General features: G+C 46.3%; 1 protein-coding gene across 3 annotated transcripts in view; it reads right to left on the reverse strand.

The window, feature by feature from the left end:
* Positions 1-26,181, reverse strand: part of RAP1GAP2 (RAP1 GTPase activating protein 2) — a 964,048-nt gene that overhangs the window by 192,237 nt on the left and 745,630 nt on the right. For all 3 annotated transcript variants that reach the window (XM_085649926.1, XM_085649925.1, XM_085649924.1), the window contains one exon: positions 17,533-17,688. In XM_085649926.1, coding sequence (XP_085506052.1) covers positions 17,533-17,688 — 156 coding nt within the window. The remainder of the gene's footprint in view (positions 1-17,532; positions 17,689-26,181) is intronic.

The following is a 26,181-nucleotide window of genomic DNA, read 5'->3' on the forward strand; positions in this document are numbered from 1 at the left end:
ACATAAAAAGGAAGAGATAAATAGGTGAACAAGGACAAAGGGAGAAAGCAAGGATGACAAGACACTGCATGAGTGAGTTAGAGAGACAAGAACTGCAGGGTGGTGTAAGAAAGAGGCATGAGGTGCAATCAGAAGTAGGCACAGCGGGGATGCGTTGTACAGTTTGCCAGAACATGGAAACTCTTGTGTTTTAGGTGGCCACAAACTTGATAACAGTACATTACCACCATGCAAAATCTGACATCCCTTCCCACAATAAACATAGAAAGGGAACACCTCCATAAATTGGATTTTTTTCCCGGTGAAAAGATGTGCAATTCAAAGCAAACACAAGGAGATGATGGACGGAACGCTGAAACTTTTCAGACACTCACCCCCGTCACAGATCTGAGTAGAATCCATCATCGTTCTTTCGCTCACTCCGCCACCCCAGGTCAGACCCAGCTATATGCAAATCAGTCTTGATCCTGTTTCTAATGGGAACAGTCCAGTCCAAACTGCTAAGCCAGGTCTTCTCTGGACCGAAAACAAGCATCCTGGGACCGGTTTCGGGACAAGATGTGCAATTCACAGATGCAAAGTATGTGGAATTGTATACTAGGCAAAGTTGTGCATGTGCAGCCAGCTTAGGGGCAGATTTACAACAAACTAACGCAGCACGGTGCAGCGAGTAATTTTGCTGCGCTGTGCTGCGTTCATTTGGAAAGCACAGAGATGCGACATATTTTCAAGAATATGTCACTTCTCTGTGCTTCCCCTGCGCTGGCGCACAAACTGCAGCCATGCGCCGGCACAGGCACCCTTGCACCATGGTGCAAGGATGCCTGCGTCGTGGGGAGATTGTTTTTGTGCAGGAAGGGGCACCTTCCTACACAAAAACAATCACAAGAGGCTTTTTCCTCTTTCAATGCGTGCTATAGAATGCAGCACGCATTGAAAGAGGAAAAAAGGAGGAGAAATGAAAAAAATGTCCTCATTGTGCCTCGCTACGCATCTCCAGATTTACGATGTCTCGTAAATCTGGAGATGTGTCTAGTTCCATGGGTGTTGCGTGGGAACACCCACAGCAACACCGATGGACCGCCCCTTCCACGCACAGTGCTGAGTGTGAAGGGGCCATATTTACGAGGAGAGGAAAAGTCACGCAGTGTGGCTTTTCCTCTCCTTGTAAATATGGAGGTGCCCCCTGCACCACCAGTACGTCACGAAACGTGACGTAGTGGTGGCGCAGGGGGCTTGTATATCTGCCCCAAAGTATTTACAGAAAAAGGAATTGACGAGCGTTTGTAGGAGTACTCTTAGAAACATAACTCTGTGGGGAAGCTCGAGGAGTACACACGTTAAGGGTTGGGAGTCTCTGACATCTATAATTGTTCCCGTTAGTGTGCACAGGTGTGGGGATACAGCAGGGCTCGAGTCGGGGGTACACGCAGGTACACGGCGTCCCCCCACTCTTTTCACAGGGTTGACACCGTCCCCCCTACCAAGAAGCTGGGCCTCACAGAAATAAGCTGAACGTCTCCCTGTGTAATTTTTAGACACCGGAACACGTTCAGCACGTGACGTCATGAGGTTATTTACATATTGTTAGTCCCCCCACTTCTTTTTATAGGACTTGTGCACTGGGGTACAGTTAAACACTTCTGACATGGAAATGGCCACACGACTCGAACCGCACAGACTGACATGAGGACTGCACCGATAGCCCATAACACTACTTACAGTTTACACTACAAACTGGACAGAAATCTGATGGGGTAGTGTATATTTCAGGCTCAAACCACTGAGATGCGCACAGAAGCCCATGGAGCCATCATGACACAGCCGTGGAGAGAGTTTCAATAATCAATCCCAACGTTTCAATTCAATTATTTTCCGTTTGTTTTCAACAAATATTCATACGTTTCTTTGAGTTATTTCAACTCTTTAACTAATGCGATGACTTAAAATGTTTTCAAGATTAGATATTCTTGAAAAATGTATTGGAATTATGAGTGCAATTGTCAGCAATATTAGTAGTTGGGCGACTTCCCAAATTTATTGTTGGGCGACTTCCCAAATTTATTGTGCTTCCCTGGCCAGCAGAAAGTCCCAGTCTGCAAAGCTTGAAACTGAATCATTTTGAGTGCTAAGTGCAAGTGGCGGCCCAGAATTATACGGTGTTGATTTTAAAGCGGCGATGGCAGTGGTACTTGGGGAACACGCTGGGCACGGTCCTTCTAAGGTTACCAATTATATAATACATTTACGGTTGGGTAAAATGCCTTTTTAGGTCTCGCCTGACCTAGCGCATGCGCGGGTCTGGAGAGACTTATTGAGAGGGCTCCAAAAAGTGCTACCAGGCCAGCCTAGAGCTACAGTGCATGTGCGCGGGCGCGCGCGCCGCGCTTTACCCCGATTACTTTCACTTTTGCGGCCGCTTTGATGTTTGATCGTGATCGCGATTGCGATCACTTTCACTTTCGCGGCCGCACGCCGGCTTTTCATAGCCAATAGGTCTCGCTTTTGGGACCTTATAAGTATTTAGTTATGCAACTGTTGCATGGCTAAACACTTATAAGGTCCCAAAGGCGAGACCTATTGGCTATGCCAATGCTTGTTTTGCATTGCGTTTTACTGTGTTCCACAACACCCACATACACCATCCACGCACCACAGAAGGTCCCCTGTGCTACCCCACTTGGGAGGAGGCCCTTTGGCCTCTGCGGATCGATACATTAGAGGGAGTCTGTTCAGGGCCGGCCCTGGGGCGGTGTGATCAGTGCCATCGCACAGGGCGCTGACTTGGGGTGGGGGCGTCATTTTTGCAAGTATATTATCATTTCAAAAGCTCCGGCTGCCACGTTCCTGGCCTCTAGCAATTTTCAGGTATCAATTAAAATGTCAAGATAACTCTGGTGATTAATCGTCTTCCTGGAAAGAGACGAGGTGTGTCTAGTGGAAGTTTTGACTCATCCTAAGGTAGCACAGAGGGTTAAAATGGCTGCTGCTAAGAACGTGCACCATGCAGATAAGGAAGTGCATATAATGTAAATAGGTCAGTGGGTTACTGCTTCTGTAAGAGATCTCCTTTTGTTACTTGTCATCTGTGAGTCAAAATCCTAATATAGAACATTGAGCTCTTAGCTGCCATCAAGGGGCTGCATGCAAACTGCAAGGTTTCTGTTAGAGCTATATGTTTTTTTGCCCAGTCTTTCATTATCCTAATCTTGCCAAAAGGGTTCATTTGGGTAGAACACAATTCTTATTATTACAGAGAAGCCCCAATAATGGTGTTATATTTTAAATTCTGAATTTGTGCTTTTCTAGAATGAGGGCTCTTGAACTGTATTGCCTCCCAGTACCGATGACATGTCACTCCTACACTACACCTTGTACTCCTGCTTGATGTAACATTTCCTATACACTGATTTACACACATATGATTGTCTCTGTGCAATGTGTGTGTGGTGTAAAGTGCTCTGACACCTTACACTGGCATGTGTGGTGCTATAAAACTAACTGAATCCGAGAGACAGTGGTGATGGAGACTTGAGGGGCACTGTTAAAGAGTGGTAGTGAGGGAATCCGTGGCAGAGGTGGTCATTAAGTGGGGGTGCCAACAAACATTGTCGCACAGGGTGCCACCAGTGTTAAAGCCAGCCCGGAGTCTGTTCTATCCGTGTGGACGTGGCGTTTGTAGATGCTGCCAACCTGTGTCAATGTCACGCAGACATCAGAATAATATTTAAATAAACCAAGCCTACCTGCGTACGTTTTAAGGTCATCTAAACATATAATTAAGGAATAACCTTTTTACAATCAACAAGATATAGGCTGGGACAACGCTACATTATCTTATTTTTTGTGCGCATTCCCAGAAATTCAATTTCTGGGAAACGGGTGGAAAAATGCAGGCACAGCCACGTGTGTCCCAACAACGCAAGCGCTACCACACTCGCCTTAAACACGTCTACGCCTTAGCCACGCGTGGCAGAACGCGTTCTCGCTGTCAGGATGATTGGAAGCAGGAAGAAGCGGGGGAGGATGTGGTGAGGTGAGTGGGGATGGGCGGGGTTAGTTTTTTAGGGTTAGGGTCGTTTTCAGGGCTGGGGGATCTGGTTGTTTTGAGGGTGGGGGGTCGGGGAAGTTTTTAGGGCTCAGGGTGGTCGGGGTAATTTTTAGGGATCGGTCGGGTAGTTTTTAGGGTTTAGGGTGGGGTGAGTGAAGTTTTTAGGGTTCTGGGGGAGGTCAGGTAGGTTTAAGGCTTGGGAGGGGCAGGGATGGTTTTAGGGGTCGGGGAGGGGGCTGGCTTCAGGAGGGAGTGGTTAGTTTTAGGTCTCAGGGCAGGGGGTTGGGATGCCATTTTAGGGCTCAGAGCAGAGGTGAGAGATTGCGGTACTTTTTAGGGCTTGGGGGGCAGGGACGTTTTTAGTGCTCGTGCGGAAGGGGTTGGCTTTAGGGCTCAGGGTGGGTGCTTGGGGCCAGTGGAGGGCTTAGAGTGGAGGGCAGGGATCAGGATGCACTTACCTGAATAGTCTGAACCAAGCATATGTCTTAGCCATGCATCCCTGTACAACGCATATTGCCTTGTAAAGGGATGCGTGGTAAAGGCATATGCATGGTTGAGACTTGCGTGGTTCAGACCGCGTGAACTGGCATGTGTGGTAATCGCATGCTCCTGTACTAAACTCTTGCCACATAGGCCACTACTTGGGTATCCAGCATAATCCGAGTCTGCAGAAGTCCTGACAGGTCTTGACTGATCTGTCGGATGATGCAGTTATTGTCGGGCTGGTACCGCTGAGCAAGATGGGATGAAGTAGAGAGGATCCTGACACAACACTGGACCACATACCGGAAGTAAATACCGTCGCCAGAGATTAGCACTAGTTCTGACCGCACATCTTTACTCCCCCTCTCTCAGGGCACTAGTCACAATATCTACTTGCCCGTTACCGGAAATGAAAGTGTAGGTCTCTGTTATGCAAGCCACCAGTATTTTCTAATATATTGCCCATCAAACGCTTAAGTATCCACGTCACATATTATAGTGTGGAATTCAACAATCTTCAAACGGTGAGGCGATTCTGCAAGCAAGGGTTCACGTAAAGGTGCGGGGTCACAATCTAAATTTCACCCACAAAGCTTTGCAGAGCTTATATTATAAACTTTGCATTTGAAAAAAGGTGCAAAGTTTTGCAAACTTTAGAAAACACTTGCAAATACAATTGCTAAATATTTTTTCTGAAGACTTCTCTCACAGAAACAGTTTTGCAAGAACGCTGTCCAATAAATGGGTTATTGCTCAGATGTCTTTCTATGCCCCGTTCCTTTGAAGGAAGTTTCTCGATATTTAGGATAAGATTGCAGAGGAAAAAATGTATAAATTTGCACCCCCTTCGTAAAAGAGTCCTTCGGATGAGGGGCATACCAGGCGAACAATGCAAAGTGCACAGCCATGAATACGACGGTGAGGGATCCACCGTGTCATGTATTCAACAGAAATATCACGCAAATAAATATTTTAGCCTGCTTTTAAAGAACAAATTAGCTTTAAAAGCTATGACCACAATGCCAGCTTATATTTTGTCACAGCGGTTAAGAGACTGTGGGACAGATATACAAGCCCCTTGCGCCACTTTTGCGTCACTTTTCCCATGTTAAAAATTACGCAAAAGTGGCGCAAGGGGCTTGTAAATCTGCCCCTGTGTCTCTAGTGCCGAGGACCCCAGATGGACTTTGCACTGATGGTTTCCACCAGGAGATCTATAAGGTGTGGAGTGAATCGACCCTGTTAGTTCATTCGAATCATGTTGCGCCATCTGTCTTGCGGCACCACACTTCAGGCTCCACAATTCAACCACCGCATACGCGCCGCTTAATACGTATGCAGAGCACGTGGCCTGTTCACCGGCGATTGTGCTCACAATATTTGATTGTGTAGATAAAATATTGACTCAGAAATAATCTCTGGTAACTGTAGCTGTGAAGGTTGTTATGCAAGCAGAAGACATAAGCCTTTGGTAGCAAAAGTCCAAAGTACGCGGCGCAGTGGGCTAGGGGCCGTTCATGCTGCAGTAGGTCCCTCCACCTGCTGGCTGTTGGCCATCAGATAAGACCAGCTCAGCAAACCACCCCTGGTCCTTATCTGACAGATAAAGGCACAGGCTGCTTCCTTTGAGGCATTGTAGGCTCTGTGCCATCCTTGCCTCTTCTCTGTCATCAAACCCTTCCAACAGCACGGTTGACGCGTACGAAGCAAACGGCGGTCAAGCTGCGGGTTCAATTGCGCAACTTGAACAAAAATGACCAATATTTCAATATGGGACGTATCACTCAATCATATCACTCAGTGTCTGTTGTTGACTCTGTGCCAGAATACACATGGAAGAGAATGAATATTCTGAATACATTTCGATTCTACAGCACTCTGTTACTTCAAAGAGAAATTATAGCCCAAAATCCCCCCATTCAATGTGCCCTATATTCATAAAAGTAGAATCCACTGCAAGGTCCCTACTGCGCCCCTGGTTGCACATTACATTCTCAAAAACCACTGCGAAACTGATATGATTTGGCAAGTAATAGAGCAACCCACACTACCGCTGAGAGGGGGCGACATCAAAGCACTCCTCAATAAATGCGAATGTAAATGGATTTCCACTTGTAACTCAGTCCATGCTGGCCTGAACACACTTGATGAATGGAATAGCACCATTCTACTCTGAACCTTGTCCTGACTCTTCACACCCCTGTTACTAACTTCCATTACTGAGATACGTGTTCACTGTTCCCCCCCCCCCTTTTTTTTTTTTTCTCCTCCTTTTACCCACCCCGAATCACAATGTATAATTACTTTCATTAATACAGTGCATTGTGTAATTAATTATTGTCTCCAAATGTTTTTCCACATGACTATCTTTCAATTATTGTCTCCAAATGTTTTTTCCACATGACTATCCTTTATTGATTTTTTCTATCATAGTCTGTCTTCTCTGAGTTGTACCTTTACCTTCCCGCGCGTCCCTCTTCCCTTTTTCCGCCTTCTAGTCTTCCACCGGGCTGTCTCACTCGGCCAGTTAGCCCCGCCCCCTAGTCGCGCTCACGTGATCCCACCCGGTCTCGCTTAATCACTTCCCCGCGAAGGCCTCCTCATTCGAATCGCCACACGAAGACAAGCTGCACACGCCCCCGACATGCCTCGGATTCATTCCGCATTCCCAGTAAGTGCTCCGTTACTTGTTTTGGCCTCCAGTTTGGTTCACCACATCCTGTCCCCGGATCGCTTCTTATTGGCCTTTTTATTTAGGAGTACCTCTGACGGGACCTGGCTAAGCCCCGAAGATCCTTTGACCGCCCGGCGACGTTCATCCACAGACGCGCCCCGCGTCTCTACTTAAACTTGACGCAACCTCTTCCACCCCCAGGTAACCCTCACGCCGGTTCGTTTTGAACCTTGTCCCCCGCTCATCCTTCCTTCACCCTAATTTTACCTTTCTGTCCCCTTAATTGCAGCAAACAACATTCTCCCACTGATGCGGACCCCTCTACGTTCTTGTCCGACGCCCCCTCAGGTTAATTCCAAATTATTAATTTCCTAACACCGCCATGCCTTTTCTTCTTCTTCTCCCTTTCACCTTGCTGTTTTCAAATACAACTCGCCTTGTACTCGGGCCCACTGCGGTCTTTTCACTCTCCTCATACCTTCCCCCCTCTCTGTCCTTACGCCCTTCTGTTCTTGCCCCCTGTACAGCACCGTTTTTAAATCGAACAACCCGGTCCTGAAGATGATCCTAACATAGAGGATCGAAACGCCGTCGACCGTTCAGCGCCATTAATCGCGCAACATTTCTCCTGTGGTTTTCTCCTTTCAAAATGATTGTCTTGAATTACAAAGAATAATCAATTTATTTCCTCTACCACAGTATTTTATACAATTTGCTCTCACTGTACATTACTTGTCACTTCTCTTGCGCCGCCGTCGCTGTTTTCACAATTGTCACTTGTGTCGCCACCTTCACCTTCACATCCAGCACCAAGTGCAATTTGGGTTGTTATTGTTTTTTGCTTCAAATATGTATTTCTACAGTGCTGATACAACTGTAAATTTGCTTTCTCTTGTTTCTACGAATGACGCTTAAATGATGTTTTGACCTAAATACATTCTTTAAACATTCTTCAAGAGTCTTCCTTTTTCCCTCCGGTCTGATGTCTTGGACATACAAATTTAATTGTCTAGCGTAATAATACCTGTTGAGAATTGTTGCTCTTTCTTTCATACCTACCCACCTCTCAACGTGGTATATGGGTTATACTCCTGTTGTTATATACTATATTCATTATTGGCAGTAAATTAAATGTTGCACTGATGTAGATGGGAGAGTCACTAGTATTTATTAACCCTGTATTGAAGATATGCAGGGAATTATGTCTTCCTTTAGATCCCATAGACCGCGCCTCAAGGGAATGTGATAACCATACATGCTTTAGAGTTAGATATAGCATTCATTAAGACAATTTAGGGAATACAACTTTTGAAAAATGCAGCCACATTTGAATTGTTTCAGAACAAGTCCCATTTGTCACCAATCACGAACATATAGGCCCAGATTTTATAAGGGCTTACATTGCACTTGCGTCACACGCAAGGTGACGCAAGGCAGCACAAACCCATAAGTCAGATTTACTTACCCACGCCTAACCCACGCCTAGCCACCTTGTGTGGCTGTGCGTGGAGCAGGGGGTCTCCAACCTTTTTCTGTATTGAGAGCTACTTATGTTCAATGAAACACATTGAGAACTACTAATCATATTAATTTTATATAATCTCCATTTTTTTAATATGTATCTTAATTCAACCAAGCAAAAGCTTTCTAATTTAATAAGCTGGGCTTTACACAGGTGAGCTACTCAGAGGTAGCTGGAGAGTGACAGTAGCTCACGAGCTACTGGGTGGAGACCCCTCATCTAGAGTAATTCACCTAGCGTCACTGTGCATTGGAAAGGCATCCATGGATGGAATGTGGGTGTTCCCATGCACCGACTCATGGATTTTAGCATATTACCAGATTTACTAAGAATAATAAACCTTGGAATGGCTTCTCTATTGTATTGCTTTCAACAATGTATACAAAACGTTCTCTCCAGAATTAATGTTCCAAATTAAAAATGTTGAACCATTCGGATTCAGGATTCAATTCCAATCCCAAACGTCCCTGTTCAAAGAATTGGGGTAAGCCATAATATAAAAACTCAAATACTGAAGTCTTAGTTAGAGTTCAGCCTTAAATTATAATGGTGGCACATAAACGGGTCCATCTTGAGATAAATAGCATAGGAAGTTTTACTTTCCACATATAGACTGTCCATACCAAGTGACCATTTGTGTCTTTTTCCTTAATGAACTGTTTAAAACTGCTCTTGTAAATAGAAGTATCTTTCAATGAATGTCAAATCCATTCTGCATCAAATCCAATAAAACACCATGAGCCAACTGCAGGAGCATGATTCAGTGCGAGCAGCGTGGTCCAAGGGGAGCAAAAACATGCGTGGAGATCTATTCAACTTAATGATTGCTCCCATAGGCAGTTCAGTGAAGCTCTCTTCAATCATCCTCATTATTTTCCAGATGAACTAGGGCCCCTTCAGGAGCCACACAGAGAATATTTCCTACCACCTACCCATATACAACTACTAACATGATTTAATGGTAGGCCTTGCCTCAAACTTTTGATCTTAGACATATTTACATGTATCCCAATATTGCAACCAGATCAGTAATTAAAGCCATTTAAACATGTCTAAGGCCTGCCATCGCAGCCTGTGTGTGTATTTTAAACTTCCATTTCGACTTGGCCAAATCTTCCTTTTTAATACATATAAGTCACCACCAGAGTAGCCCCTAGATAGTCGAAAGGGCATGGTGCAGTCTATTTAAAAAGTTGGATATGAACTTTTCTAAGTTTTACATGTCCTGGTAATAAAAAAGTTTAAATTAATTTTTTACTCATGGAAGGCCTGACTATCACATAGGATAACATTGGGTTACCTTAATACATTTAATGGGTGATAACTTTCAATTGCAAGCAGGTAGGAAAGTCGAGTTTGGTGTCTAAAGAATTGTCATTTAAAACCCTTTTTAATGGTAAAGTTGGATTTAAGTCACAATTCTGAAAATGCCTCCTTTCAACTGCCACTACACAATGTATTCCTGATGTAGGGCTTCGGCAACGTGGCCCTCAGTTTCTTGGAACCACCACTGCACTATGCATCGTCAATGCGCACAATCAGGATTGAAGGTACTTTGTTCAGCAGGCCTGATTGGTCCCTGTAACCGGCCCACGCTCTATCATGGTGTGCCTGAATTTGTGACTTTATCCCGTTCTGGGGCGACCAGATAACTACAGCTGGCGTTTTGTGCTTTTAGGCCCTACATTCGCTAAAATCTTTCAAATTGCATATCTTTAGCTCTACTGATTGGATATATGCTGTTTTGCTATCAAATACTTTACACATTACCTCTAAGTTAAGCCCGACTACTTGTTGGCCAAGCTACCAAATGGTTAGACACAGGTTAATTTGTGGTTACTTGTGACTTCATCCTGACAGGAATTGTGGTTGCTGCTTGTGTAGGGGACTCACTCCCCTCAACCAGTAATCCAATGTCCTCTAGTAAGACATGCAGCATTCTCCTGGGATTCATATTTTCACACACTATAAGGGTTATCAGTCATACCAGTGATTAGTTTGTAAAAAAAAAAAGTACCACTGCGCAATATATATCTAAGAAGGACACTGCAAGCTTGCACCAGCCACTATCCTTACCAGCACTAGAACATTCTAATATTCACACCCTACTATTCACACACCGACAAATGTGACAATTTGAAATACTCCAAGTCACATAATGCTATTAGTATGGCTCAGGTGCGCTGGTCTTTTTCATCTATTTCATATATATTGTATTATTAAACTTGCTACTTATATTCAGTGTTTAAAACTAGATAAGCAGTGCCAACATGTGGTGGAATGGCATAAAATGTGACGGTGTTAAGAAATAAATACCGGTGCCAAGAGCCGGCAAACACCAACACAAATTAAGAACTAAATTAAACTGTTTTACCCTGAAGGGGATTGTGACTGTTGTTCGAGAAGGGTTCACACCCACCCTAACCAACGACCCAGTTTCTCACAATGACCAGGCTGGACGTCTCTAGAGTGATACTGGCCCATCCATCTGTGCAGTTAGCTCAAGTTAATTTGATCGATGAAGCTAACGTCATCTAAGAGTTGGATAAAGAATCCTTCCATGGCTAGCTTGCACAGATACAATTCAAGGGAGCACAGACGGGCCCTATTTTGAAGAATAGAGAGCAGATGGGCATAGCAGCCAGGTGAAGAGAAGTGTCTCTTTCAAACCACTGGCAACGTCTACAGTTAGATTATGTTCAAGTTTCCAAACTCCACTGCTGGCATGCGAACAGCCACATCTGGGAACATCTACTACTTGTTAATGAATTTCAATCTCGAGGGAAACTGGAATGCCTCAATTAACCTGTTGGCGGGTGCAGGACCCAGTGGTGTCTAATTCCACTCCCAGCACTACAAGGCTGCGATACGAAACAGGAGGGGGTGTCGCGTTCCCTACTCAACTGCACTCAGTCTCTCCTTGGTGCACCTGTGGTGCCCGTCGGAGTCTACCGATCAGCATGTACACATGTAAGTGCATTAGTGTCGGCGGGGCACGGGGTTTACGGAGTGCGGTGCTGGCCAGAACACCACCCCATGAGAGGACACGGGTGTCTACTGCACTCTGCAGTACTGGCCAGTGAGTGCGGCATCAGTGCCCTTCAGAGCGGACAAACCAGCGTGTTCTTTCTGCTGTAATCATAATGGGAGGTCACAAAGGAAGCACTACTTCTAGTAATAGGACAATTACAGCCTTATCAGATGATTTGGGTACTGCTGTATGAACAAGGAGGTCTAATCCCGTGACTGCTGCTGGGAAAAAAGAAGAAAAGATCTGTACTGCTCATTATGGGTAGGAAGCTGGCCCAGACGGCGGGAGCTCCCCTGCTTTACTTCACTGTGGAATGGAGTGTGCCCTGGCCAGCTACTCCGCACAAACTTAGAAGGGAGGGGGGGGGGCAGGGACCCGGATTTTACACCGCTGTCCCCGATAACTTCAGCAAATTTTACTCGTGTCCGGGTTTTCAGAGCGGGTCGACTGAAAACCGAGGGAGGCACGTTTTTATATGTTCCAAAGCACGACTCGTTCGCAGATGTTCTCGGAAAGCGATGCAATGAACAGGTGCGAAAGTGAGTGTAAAAATGTCCCTCTTTTGTTTCATCAGTGCCTCGTCTGCCTTGCCAGGTCGGCGCGTGCTGCCATTCTGTGCCACCCGGCAGATGACACATTGTGGTCCTTCTATTAGTGAAATGTCCCGTTTTGTTTTGTTTCTTTTGTTATTATACCTGGTCACCCTAAACAGGTTTGAAGCGTGAGAGCCGGCAGAGGGGCGGCTGAAGACGGGCCTTCATATTACATTCTGGACCACAGAAACAATGCGCGTGCGTGGCGCCTCCTCAGTGCACCGATGTGTTGAACACATACCACAGATAATGAGATGGATTCCGAAGGATAACAAGCTCTCACTCAGTGGGCACCTCAAGTGAAACCTGAGACCATGCACACTCAGGGACAGCATTCAATACGTTGGCAGGACCCAAGGATGGAAGCGTCTAGTGTGGTCTACTGATGTCTACACTTATACTCAGTGTTTCAGCTTTCTTCAGTGCATTATTGCCAAAGAGTAGAGAGCAGAGAGTCAACCTGGAGTCCTACGTATCCCACCCCGGCCCCTGGAGGCGTCCAACACGCTTGTATATAGGGGTGCATGAAATAGTGAATATGATTTTTTATATAACACTAATAATTACTGTGAGGGTTACGTGTAATACGTCTTGGTAGTTGTCTGTAGGAAGATCACACACAGGGCATCCCCTCATGTATGAGAAACTCAAGTGTTTTGTCCTTCCAGTTTCCAGAGTTATGGGGCGAACCTTATTGCGCACTACAAGGACTCCGGGACACACACCACTCTCAGTTCCTTCAACACCTGTTCTGCTCAAAGCATTACAACAAACAAATGATGGACGGAATGCTGACAATGCATACATTCTCCCCCAGTCAAGAGATCTGGGTTAAATCCATCGTTCTTTTGCCCACTACACCACCCCAGTTTAGACATGGCCATATGCAAATCAGTCTTGACCCTGTGCCTCATGGGAACAGTGCAGCCCGAACTGCCAAGCCATGTCTTCCCTGGACCGGAATCAAGCATCCTAGGACCGGTTTCTGGCTATCAGCCGTCATCAGCCAGGATAGCTTGACTCCAGTGGCGTAGTGAGCACGGGTCCCACGTCTGGGAATACCCATCCCACTTAGGGCGAAAAGCGTTACAACAAACAAATGATGGACGGAATGCTGACAATGCATACATTCTCCCCCAGTCAAGAGATCTGGGTTAAATCCATCGTTCTTTTGCCCACTACACCACCTCAGTTCAGACATCGCCATATGCAAATCAGTCTTGACCCTGTGCCTCATGGGAACAGTCCAGCCCGAACTGCCAAGCCATGTCTTCCCTGGACCGGAATCAAGCATCCTAGGACCGGTTTCTGGCTATCAGCCGTCATCAGCCAGGATAGCTTGACTCCAGTGGCGTAGTGAGCACGGGTCCCACGTCTGGGAATACCCATCCCACTTAGGGCGAAAAGCGTTACAACAAACAAATGATGGACGGAATGCTGACAATGCAGACATTCTCCCCCAGTCAAGAGATCTGGGTTAAATCCATCGTTCTTTTGCCCACTACACCACCCCAGTTTAGACATGGCCATGTGCAAATCAGTCTTGACCCTGTGCCTCATGGGAAGAGTCCAGCCCGAACTGCCAAGCCATGTCTTCCCTGGACCGGAATCAAGCATCCTAGGACCGGTTTCTGGCTATCAGCCGTCATCAGCCAGGATAGCTTGACTCCAGTGGCGTAGTGAGCACGGGTCCTATAAGCCAGAACTAAGGGGCAGATTTACAAGCCCCTTGCGCCACCAGTCCATCACTTTTCGTGATGCACTGACGGCGCATTTCACGGCCCCATATTTACAAGTACAGGAAAAGCCACCCTGCGTATCTTTCCCTGTCCTTGTTAATAGGACCCCATTACACGCAACACTTTGCGTGGAAGGGGCGTTCAATGGGTGCTGCTGTGGGTGTTCACACGCAAAACCCATAGAACCAGACACATTTCCAGATTTACGAGGAATCGTAAATCTGTAAATGCGTCAGAATGCTATCCCTCCCCAGGGGAGGCGTAGGGAGGCGAAACGAGGAGAAATGGTTTCATTTCTCCTCGTTTTTTTCCTCTTTCAATGCGTGCTGCATTCTACAGCATGCACCGAAAGAGGAAAATGCCTGTAGTGATTGTTTTTGTGCAGTAAGGTGCCCCTTCCTGCACAAAAAGAATCTCCCCATGACGTAGGCATTCTTTCACCATGGTGCAAGGGTGCCTGCACCGGCGCATGGCAGCTGTTTGTGTACCAGAGCAGGGGAGAGCACAGGAATGCGACATATCATTGTACAAATGCAGCTTTCCTGTGCTCTGAAAGTGCCACAGCGTGGCGCAGCCAAAGGGCTTGTGTTGCCGCGCTGCAGCACTTTCTTGTAAATCTGCCCCTATGTGTCCCAAGAGAGAGCATTATGCAGTCAGCGTAAGCTTAAACAGAGAAAAATCATGCATCATGTGCATTGGACACTAATTGGGGTTTATGCGACATTATGCTCACAGAAAGAAATAATGATGCGTATTACTAATTGCCCGTTTCAAATGTACATGTTTACTTCAAAGGGATGTCTAAGGGCTCTTCCACCCCTGTTTTAATAGCACCCTGATCTGTCTACCGATCAGTGAGTCTAAGTGGTCCCCATCTACCATGGCCTGTGATTTGGTAGAGGAGCAGATGCGAAGTGGCGGGACTGATGCAGAACCCCTCAAAATGTGCGTCTTGTGTCTTTATCACAACCCATGGCCAGAGCTCCCGGAACTTTATATAGAATATGGACATTCTTTTTCATCTCAAACATTCTCCCCCTCCAGTCTGTGCAGATATCGCCCAGTTAAGTCAGTCAGCACCCTCGTTAAATCCAAACCGACCCACTGAAAGACCCCTTTGTATGGACTAAGATTACTACCGCACTCTGCAAACGTCTAAATGGACTCCAAACTGTTTTCTTGTAGACCTCAATAAAAAAGTTAAAAAACTACAGTCTGCCAACCGGCTCCTGCTCACTGTTCCCACCAATAGGTTGTGGGTATTTGCTTGTATTCACAAAGCTGTTGAATCTTTCTGCTGGCTTCTATGATATAGAACCAACTGGCTCTTGGCAGAATGACTAAACACTTATAAGGTCCCAAAGGCCAGACCTATTGGCTATGCCAATGCTTGTTTATTTTGGGAGGGAGAGTACCAGCACGTCTCATGTGAAATGTAAAACTTTTAATTGGCACTTCTCAGAAACAAGCATGCACTCTGGTACTGAGTAACTGCACTTCTATTTTTCCATTTCAAGCACTGCATACATGCCAACATTTTAAAATAAAATAGGAGTGGAAGAAAGAGAAAAATAAATGGGGGAGGATATAAGTTTCCCAGTTGACTAACATGTTTGTTTTTGTTGAGCGCTTTACATGAGCACCAGTTACGTTAAACAAGAAAGTTGAAACAGAAACATTTTTAAGCTGGAGGCAACCTAAACCATTTTGGCTTTATAAATCGGGAATCTCCCGCTTTAATCGACTCTGTTGACATGCATGCGTGAAGGTTCCGAATACATGCTGATTTAGCATTGCTAAACGCAGCTGAAGTCAGTTAAGAAACACTATTATTACACATCAGGTGTTTGGAAGCAATCCAGTGCGCCTAGGAAATCAGCTCGGGGGTTGCAGTTAAAGTGAACCAACCTAGGTAAAGTACATATCTAATAGACAGGTTCCCTTCATTTCACAGAAGTCAATTGTAATGCAACTGGTGCTCATGTAAAGCGCTCTCATACGTTGGGGTCGAGTTCGCGCTATATAAATCTACAAACAAAAAAAAGTCAGATAAATGGTTTTCCAGCCTTTGAAAGCACAGTTCGAATAGGTAAACAAGTATTTAACCCGTAAAGAATGCCCTCTCGATTGACGTCAGTCGAAACTCACCAACACTGTTGTACGTAAAGGTGAAGACATGCTGCAGCTAAATATTATTGTGCCGGGGCACGTACGCGCTCAATCGCCCAATGAGCAAACGGCAAGCTTGTCTATATCCTACCGGAACCAATGATTTAGAGGAGTCGCAGTGCCAATGATAGCCTGACATTAGGTTCCTTAGCCAATTACATGATAAAGGTTTCCATAACCAATCCTAAAGTATCACGCTTTCCGACAGCGAATAAGATAAGTTTGCACTGGTTGTGAATACAGCGCGGGTGACCATAATTTACTGCTTCTGAGGCAGTATAGTAAAAAGACAGATAGCGGACAGATCATAACTTTTCTATTCCTCTGCTGCCCTCGGTTTACCGCTCTTTAAACCCACATTTAACATCAGTTGTCCCTTTTCTCTTTGGGCACTTGCTTTCGCATAGGTGATGAACGGCTCTAAATTGTCCATTCTGGGCGCACGTAGTTCTTTCATGGTGCCAGCTTTTGGTCTGTAGTGTACTTTGCAAAGTGGCAGAGTGGGAGCTGGCTTGACTCAGCTAAAAAACTTACGGGTCTATGTTGGCGCCACTTTTGCTGGTCCTTCGGTAGTGGGATTACAGGTGAGTGTCAGGTGAAAGGATGTTTGGTTACACTGTTTGTTTACTAGTGTAGCTACGTAATCTCCACCCAGTAACAATACTGGTTTAGACCCTTATTTTTCCGTTTTGGGTGGAATGTTAATACACTTCTGTACGTTAGTCTGATGCAACAACTCCTCCATTTAAAGTTTCATTAAACAATTAAAAACAAGCACGGGCGCGAATGCAGCTGCAGCCTCCCGCTTCTCTGGGCTAACAAGTGGGAGGGGTGGGGGGAGTGAAAAAGAACACACAGCGATTCCCTTGCGGGAGCAAGCAAACATATGTTGCCAAAGCTCGCTCCCACAAGGGAATCGCCAGACGTGCACACATTGCCATTGAAAGCAATGCAATGCGTGCACGTTTTTGGCTGAAAAGCAGAAGCGATTTCTATAGGTCATTTTCTTATGCAGCGCATGTGCGCTGCGTAGGCGAGACCTAAAAAGGCCCCTTAAGCTGAGTTCCTCGCCTAACTGCCACTTCGGCCAGAGGACACTTAAGTATCCCACATGACACAGGCCTGCACCCAGACACAAATCAGTCTCTCGAAAATACATGATACAAATACATACACATATAATTAATCGCTGGCCTCTGGGGCCTCTCGGTGGCCATAACTATGGCTCGTGTAGACTGATATGCAAATGAGAGACTGAGAGAAGCCTTACCTTGTAGGAGGTGGTGTCTGCTTCGGGGTCTTCCACCTGCACGACAATGTACGCGTGCAGGAAGTTTGAGGCGATCATGTCTGGCACGAATGGAGTGTTCTCATCTTGGAATATAATGGCCACAATGTCGTTCCCAATGTGCCTTTTTCTCTGAAGCTGAAGTGAAAGGGAGGCTTGTCAGTTCACATGGAAAGTGAAGACCCGATCATTCAAGGCATTCCTGGCTAAATCATCTTATTATTGTCCCCAAAACAGGTTGCATTCCCAGTCTATTTTAGTTAAACGCGTCTATATTCTTGCAAAAAACACAATTTCATCCTTTAAAATCTGCTACACTGCGACGAGTCCATAGTATAGTACAGTTTTCTGTGAGGGGATAACTTGTGTATTGATTCTAGAGCTCTTCGCCTCTAGCACTTTTTGCACTTGCATGCAGCCACAGCATCACTTTAGTGCTGTGTGACAATATCAGTATCTTCCATAATCACGTGCAACCACACCATCACTCTATACTGTGTGACTATCAGTGTCATCAACACTTGCACACAACCACACCACCACTCCAGGACTGGGTGACTGCCGGTGCCTTCCACAAGTGCATGCATCCCGCCACCACTCTAGGACTGTGTGACTGTTGGAATCTCCCACACTTGCACACAACCTCACCACCACTCTAGGACTGTGTGACTGTCGGAGTCCCCCACACTTGCACACAACCACACCACCACTCTAGGACTGTGTGACTGATGGTTCCTTCCACAAGTGCATGCAACCATGCCACCACTCTAATACTTTGTGACTGTCGGTGTCTTCCACACTTACACACCACCACACCACCACTCTAGTACTGTGTAACTGTTGGTGTCTTCCACACTTGCACACAACCACACCACCACTCTAGGACTGTGTGACTGTAGGAGTCTCCCACACTTGCACACAACCACACCACCACTCTAGGACGGTGTGACTGTCGGAGTCTCCCACACTAGCACACAACCACACCACCACTCTAGTACTGTGTGACTGTCGCTGTCTTCCACACTTGCTTTCAACTTCACCAACGCTCTGCTGTGGCACATTGCTCTACTCTGTATTCCTCTATTAGTGTCTTCTGCACTCCCGTACAACCACAACATCATTCCAGTTTGTTTGCCCCTGACAGTGTCTTCCACACTTGCATGCAGCCACCCCATCAGTCTAGCACTGGGTGCCGCTTACAGTGTCTTCCACACCTGCATGCAATTACACCATCACTGTGCTGCTGCACATCACTCTACTGCTGTATTCCTCTATTAGTGTCTTCTGCACTCATGTACAATCACATCACCACTCTAAGACTTGGTGTCACTAACAGTGTCTTCCACAATCGTGTGTAGCTACATCATCCCTTTACTAACGCATGCCTATGTCCGTGTCCACACCCTCACTCCAGCTCTATGTGCACTCATCAGTGTCAACTACTTAATCTTCTACGCTTTTGTTGTGTAATGTCCCAGATCCCACAATGACACAATATTTGGCATGACACAATATTTGGCAGGCTCCTCACCACAGCTCACAACAGTGCCAGCGCTGCATCCATACTGGGATTACTACCTGGGCTCCAAAGCGCCTCACCCACTTGTCTGTATGTTTCATTACTGAATACATTGGCAATTTGCTATAAATTACAGGAACTAAAACCTTTGTTTTCATTGGCTTCATTTAGTATAGAATGCAGGAGCTCAAAATCAGTCTTTAAAGGCCTCTCTTTGTCTTACTATTTGCTCAAAGATTAATTTTAGGTCCATTCTTTTATGGGACTACTTACTCCAGTGGGATTTATGCCATCCTACCAACTCTCAGGGCTCTTTGATTATATTGATCTAATTATGCAGTAGACAGTGACCACCTGATAATTAAGTTGGCAATTTACCACTGATGTAGATTTTACAGCTTAAAAACCAGGAGCAGTGTCTTGAGGAGAGATGGCCAAGGCACATGTGGGCTGTCATGGGAAAGTATGAGCAATAACCAACTCCCAGAAACAGCACAGAAGAGCATCCAACACCCAACACATTCACAGATGTTGGTACGATTCAAGTGCAATGGATGTGCCTCACCGGGGAGGATCCACCCTCCAAAGCAAACATTCAGCATTCTCCCCTGTCACTTCACTATAGCAGGAGTCTTTAAAGAACAAGTTACTTACCTTCTGTAACGATGTATCTGGTAGAGACATATATTAGTAATAGATTCCTTACCTTAGAATTTCCCCCAGGCATCAATCTTGAGATTTTTTATCAGCAGTACCCTTGCGCATCGATAGGCGCCGTCAGTCTGCTTTGCGTCCATCGTTGGTGTCGTGGGCACAGGGATGACATTGTGGGACCTATATAGACGCTGCCCATGCGTGCTGTAGTCAGTTCTTAACATGACTTTCAATGCCAGAAGCGCAGAGCCATGAAACCACTGACCACTGGTGCGTCCAAGCTAGGGCCCTGTAGGGAAGTCCCTATCCCAAGAAATCAGTTAACAGAGCGAAGAGGATGGGTGAAGCAGTAAGGAATCTACAACTAATATATGTCTCTACCAGATACATCGTTACCTAAGGTAAGTAACTTGTTCATCTGATAGAGACTGCTAGTTATAGATTCCTTACCTTAGAATAGCTACCCCAGCATCACCATCCCCGGACGAGGGTCTACAAACCAAGATCACACTTGGAGGTCTTGGAGGACAGAACCCATCCCTCCAGACTTGGCTGTTTAGGCAGTAGTGCCTGGTAAACGTGTGCAAGGATACCCACGTCGCTTTCCTGACAGATATCAAGGAGTGGCACTGTACGTGCTACTGCAGTGGTTGCCACTGTAGCTCTAGTGGAGTGAGCACGCAACCACACAGGAGGTTCCTTTTTTGCCAATGCATAGCATATTTTAATGCAGAGGACAACCCATCAACAGATAGTCCATTTTTGCACAGCCCAACCTTTCTTGGCACCCACATAACCAATGAAGAGTTGAACATCCACCCAGAAGTCTTTGGTACGATAAAGATAAAAAGACAACGCATGTTTTGGAAACAGACGGTGGAGTCCCTCCTCCTCCTTAGAGGGATGCAAAGGCGGGTAAAAGGTGGGCAGAATAATGGATTGTCCCACATAAAAGGGCATGACCACTTTAGGAAGAAACAAAGCTTTTGTTTGAAGCACCACTTTATCCGGATGGACAGACAGATAATGAGGCTTGGAAGATACAGCCTGAAGCTTGACGGGTAGAGGTGATGGCGATAAGTAAAGCAGTTTTGAGAGTCAGGAGCCTGAGAGGACAATTATAAAGAGGTACGAAGGGAGCACACATAAAGTTAAATTCCATTGGGGCATTATGAAGGGAGACGGAAGAAACAAATGAGTGTGGCCATTAAAGAACCTACTAACAAAGGTATATTTGAATAAAGAAGGCCGGTCTGGCAGTCATAGAAAGGCAGAGATAGCTGCTAGATAACCTTTCAGGGTACCTGAACTAGAGCGCTGCTGAGCCATGGAAAGTATGGACAAGAGAACCTCTGACAGAGGGGCAGAAAGGGGCTCAACAGCCTTTGCTGTGCACCATGCCACAAATTTGCTCCATCTACAGGAGTGTACCATTTTAGTGGAGGTATGACTGGCAGCCAAGATGACATCATAGACTTCAGGTGGAAGGTCAAAAGCTGCCAACTGCTGCCTCTCAATCTCCATGCAAAGAGGTGGAGACTGGACAGGTTGGGCTGAAGAACAGCCCCCTGCTGCTGCGACAGAAGATCCTCCCGAAGGAGCAGTCTGATCTGAGGATTGATGGCCATGCTCAGAAGGTCAAAATACCAGAGTCTTTGTGCCCAATCCGGAGCCACATAAATGACTTGAGTCTAGTTGTGCTTGATCTTCTTGAGCACTCTGGGCAGAAGTGATATAGGCAGAAAGGCATAGAAGAGGAGGAGTGTGGCTCAATGGTTAGAGCGGCAGACCCTGAAGCAGAGTTCTGGCCAGGGACCAGGGTTCGATTCCCGCCTCGGCAGGGCTCGGGCTCAATTTCCTCGGACCTGTCTATTCTCGCCTCGGTGCCTATTCTAATCACGGGCCCCACGCTGCAACTCTGGGCAATAGCTTGCTTAGCCTCCACACCGGCCCCAACAGCGCTAAGGATGCCTGGCTTCACCCTGGGGGTGCCCAGGAGTGGACACTTCACAGGGAAAGCCAGGAGGGGTTCCACAGCGGTATGAGTATCAGCACCAGGAAACCGCAAAGGCGACACCGCAAGGTGGCCGTCTGGTGACAGTGCGCTCTATAAGTACCTTGACATTTACATTTACATATAGTGAACCCCAAGTGTAGGAGGTCCGCTGTAGTCTGGAGGTGGGAGACGACCGCCTAGGGGAAAGCCCGTCCTTCAACAGCCAGTCTTCGAGATAGGGGAAGACTGGTACCCCTGATCCGCGCAGATGAGCTGCGAACACCACCATTACCTTTGTGAACACCTGAGGGGCACTTGTAAGGCCAAGAGGGAGCACGGTAAACTGAAAGTGCTCGTGGCCCACCGTGAACCATTAGTAATGCCTGTGGTTAAGCAGGACAGGGATATGGAAATAAGAGTCCTGCAAGTCCAACACTACCATCCAGTCTCCTAGGTCAAGGGCAGAAAGGACCCAAGCCAAAGTGAGCATTTTGAACTTCTACTTCCGGACGAAGTAGTTGAGGGTCTGGAGGTCTAGAAAAGAATACAAGCCCTTGTCCTTCTTGGGCACCAGAAAGTATCTGGCTATAGCTCGAGACTCCTTGAAGCGCTCAAGCGCTGAGTCTGCCTTGTCGCCAAAAAGGCAGATGCCATTGAAGGGCATGTCCATCAAAGACGATTGGACATCCCTCGAGAAGCCAGAAGTCCTCAACCAGGTGTAGCGTCGGAGAGCTACAGTCGTGACAGTCGTTCTGCCCAGTGAGTCGGTGGTATCCAGTCCACAACGGATGGTGAACTTGGTTTCGTCTCCCCTGTCCACAACTGCCTGGTAGAGAACGGCCCGTGCTTCCCCGGGCACTGAGGCAGCACCTGTACAACCATATCCCAGATAGTATTGGAGTATTGGTCCAAGAGGCAAGTGGAATTCACCAACCTCAATGCTAGAGGTAGAAAACATCCTCTTCCTAAGATGGTCCAGCTTCTTGGATTCCCCATCTGGGGGAGCAGAAGGTAATGCACCTTTCGAATATGAGGTTTGGACAATCAAGCTATCAGGGGAGGGATGTTGCAACAGGAACGCTGGGTCGCCCGGGGCAGTGGCAGCAGGCAATTGCCCTGTCCACAGGGACTCCTGTGCTGGGCTTGGACCAGGTTCCCGGAAGGACATCAGTGAGGGTTTCATTTAATGGGAAAATGGATTCAGAAGTGTAAGCCCCAGGCTCAAGCACCTCTGTCAGGAGATTAGTCCTGACTGCCACCAAAGGGAGGTTGAGGCCGAGGACCTCGGCTGTCTTCCTCATCAACACAGCGTAGGAAGCTCCCTCCTCCGTAGTCACGGTAGGGGGAAGCAAACCAGTGTCAGGGCATGTGTCCAGACCACTGGCTCCTCCAAGGTCCAGCCACCAGTCCGGTTTTTCAAGCTGGTCACTTAAAGAGGACAGCCGCCCCTCCTATTCCTCTTTACCACCTTGTTATAATTGAGTATGGGTGACTGACAGCCTATGTTGTATGTACTTGTGGCACTGGAACACCATTTGTCATATATGGCACCATTACATGAATCATACAAAGGTAGAACCATTGTTTTAAATGGGAGAATTTAAATTTAAAGTCTAGAAAGCGTTTTGCAAAAATGTTCATGATAGGGAACATTTTTTATGCATTTTAAATTTTCCTTTCTTAAAATAAATGCTGTGTTTTTCAGTTAAATATATGGCACCATGTCTAATCACTGGTAGCAAGATGCCAGCTGTGTGTACAGGCAACCCATTATTTAAATTGAATCCCATTTCCAAGTGACACATTTACAAACACCAGTCATCTTGCTCCCACACAAGGTGCCAGATTTATAACAAAAAAATACAGCCATTTTGTTTAAATGGGGAGAATTTAGAGCAAACAAAATATGATTCATAAAACATTAAGATGTAATTGGCTTAATTGAAAGTGGAAAAAAAATTAAGACAATGTTTCATGGAAATATTTTTCTTTGCTTTGAATTTCTACCATTTAAAAAAAGAGGACTGTATTTTTCTGTTATAAATATGGCTAAGTGTCTACTGATTACTGGGAGCAAGAGGCCTGATGTTTGTAAATGCAGCACTTTGAAATGGGAGAAAATTCAAATGAAGAGTGGACTTAATCATTAAGGTAACTTTTCATTTTCATTTTCTATCATTTAAAAGCATCCAGAAACATCATTTTGTTCTCACAATCCCATACTCAGTTGACAAGTACTTACTTAAGAGTTAAATACCTCAGTGCTTCAGTCTTCACCTCTGTGCCCTGGGTCATAAATTTGACTGAGCACTGCTCATTATCAGGTCCTGCTATCTGCAGCCTGAAGATAATAATGTCGAATAAACACAGCCTTCCCTTAACTTGAAAAGAACAAGCATTTGCAATGCAATCGGCCTCGTCTTTGGGACCTTATATGTATTTAGCTATGCAGCACATTAGGGTGGGTGCTGAAACATCTACTGTTGTTAAACATGGAGGCCTGTGGTATGTATGTATGCAGTTAGAATATGCAGGTATGCAGTCCTATAAGTACACACACAAACATGCTGACACAGAGATACAAACAGGCACACACACAGACCCAGCCACATGCATATATGGACACAGACACACATGCGCATTGGTACACACACAGACACACAGACTCAGAGGCATACACAGGCACACACATACAAAACCACACACACAGACATATTGACTCAGACACACACACACAAACACCCGCACACACACTGACTCAGAGGCACACACACATACACAACACACACAGACACATTCTGACTCAGACAAACACACTCGCACACACACACCCTCCGATCCCAGCGCAGCACACCTCTCTCGCTATAGCGGAGGTCTGGGGTACCCTTCTTCCTCGGCAGCCCCTCGCGCTTGCCCGTGCCCACCGGCGCCCCCAGCCCCGCACCATGCCCGTGCCGCTACTGTTCCCAATTCATGCTTCGCTTGCAGCAGAGGAGCTCTGTTGCTTTTTTACGGCCTGGACACATGTCCGGATCATCAGCTTAATAGCTCGGTGCTGCGTAATCCATGCCTCTTTATTCTACATATTCTCAGCCTAGGATATGCTCCTTTTAGAGGACTGTGTCAAAGTACTTACTCCTATGAATATGCTGATTGTGCAGTGTGCCTGCAATCTGGAGGCGGATTGTCTGGTTAAGGTGAAAAGAAAGAAATAAATAGAGCGGATGGTAAGGAGTATGGGTAATGGGGGAAGTTGATAAGTAGGGTGGAGGTGCCCACTAAAGGAACAGGAGATGATGGGATGAAGAGCTAGAGAAAAAGGGAAGAAATGAAAAAATAATGGAGGGAAATGAAGGGGCTAAAAATGGGTGAGGGGAGGGAGAGAAAAGGGTAAAGTGGAGATGAAAGGTAGGAAAAAGGACAGAAGTGTGTTATGGGAGGGAAGGAAGGAAGGAAGGAAGGAAGGAAGGAAGGAAGGAAGGAAGGAAGGAAGGAAGGAAGGAAGGAAGGAAGGAAGGAAGGAAGGAAGGAAGGAAAAGCAAGCTTTGGAGGCTGGGAGTGGAAAGTTAAGTGAGGAAGTTCTGGGGAGTTAAAAACTGAGGGGCGAAAGAACGAAAGAAAAGAGAAAGGAAAGAAGAAAGAAAGAGCACGGAAAAGGGAGGATAGGAGAACGGAAACAGAGGAAGATAACAATAATGGAACGAAGAAAGAACTAAAGAAGATATGAAAGATTGGGCTCAGCACCAATACTCTCAAAAATATGTTGGAATGCTTACATCGTGAAACCTGACTCAGGGGTACTTACAATAGCTACCAGAAAGGTAACTGTACAAGCCGTTGAGTTTACATGTATTCACAGTACTGTAAGTGAAACAGTTGCATTCTGTTTTTTTTTGTTATTGTGAAATCAAGCCCCATTACTGTAGATATTGTATCGGCATCTACCAGAGGCGAGAGAACCCGTGATTTGTGGCTCAGGGAGCTCCAGGTGTTAACTTGCAGCGGAGTTTAGGGTGTCAGAGCGGGATGAGCTTCTTTGATTGGCCTCTTTCTAGCTGTGCTCAAGGAACAGCCGTCAACTTAGCTTCTTGGCGAACAGAAAGGAGGGATGCTGTGAACACACCCCAGACAAAGCGCTGCTTATTATCTCTGCCGCCCGTAATTCCTTTTCTAATCCGAGCCTCTCTGCCCCGGGGGCTCTGGTTTCACCGAGATGGGAGGCTGCGGCAGTCCTGTGGGTGGAGAGTATGCCCAGTCAATCAGGCGCGGCCAGTCCCTGGCAGACCACTGCAGCCTTTAATAAAATAGAGGCTCCCATTTGATGGACTCAGAGGAGAGGCGAGAGGGAGTTTTGATTTAGGAGACTTACAATGAGTCTGAAAACTCATTTCGGCGCGCATCAGCAGAAGCGCCGACACTGTGCTCCCGGCAGCACACCTGACTCACTGTTTACTCTCGGATC

This window comes from Triturus cristatus, chromosome 3_2 (assembly GCF_964204655.1).
Source record: "Triturus cristatus chromosome 3_2, aTriCri1.1, whole genome shotgun sequence".
NCBI lineage: Eukaryota > Metazoa > Chordata > Amphibia > Caudata > Salamandridae > Triturus > Triturus cristatus.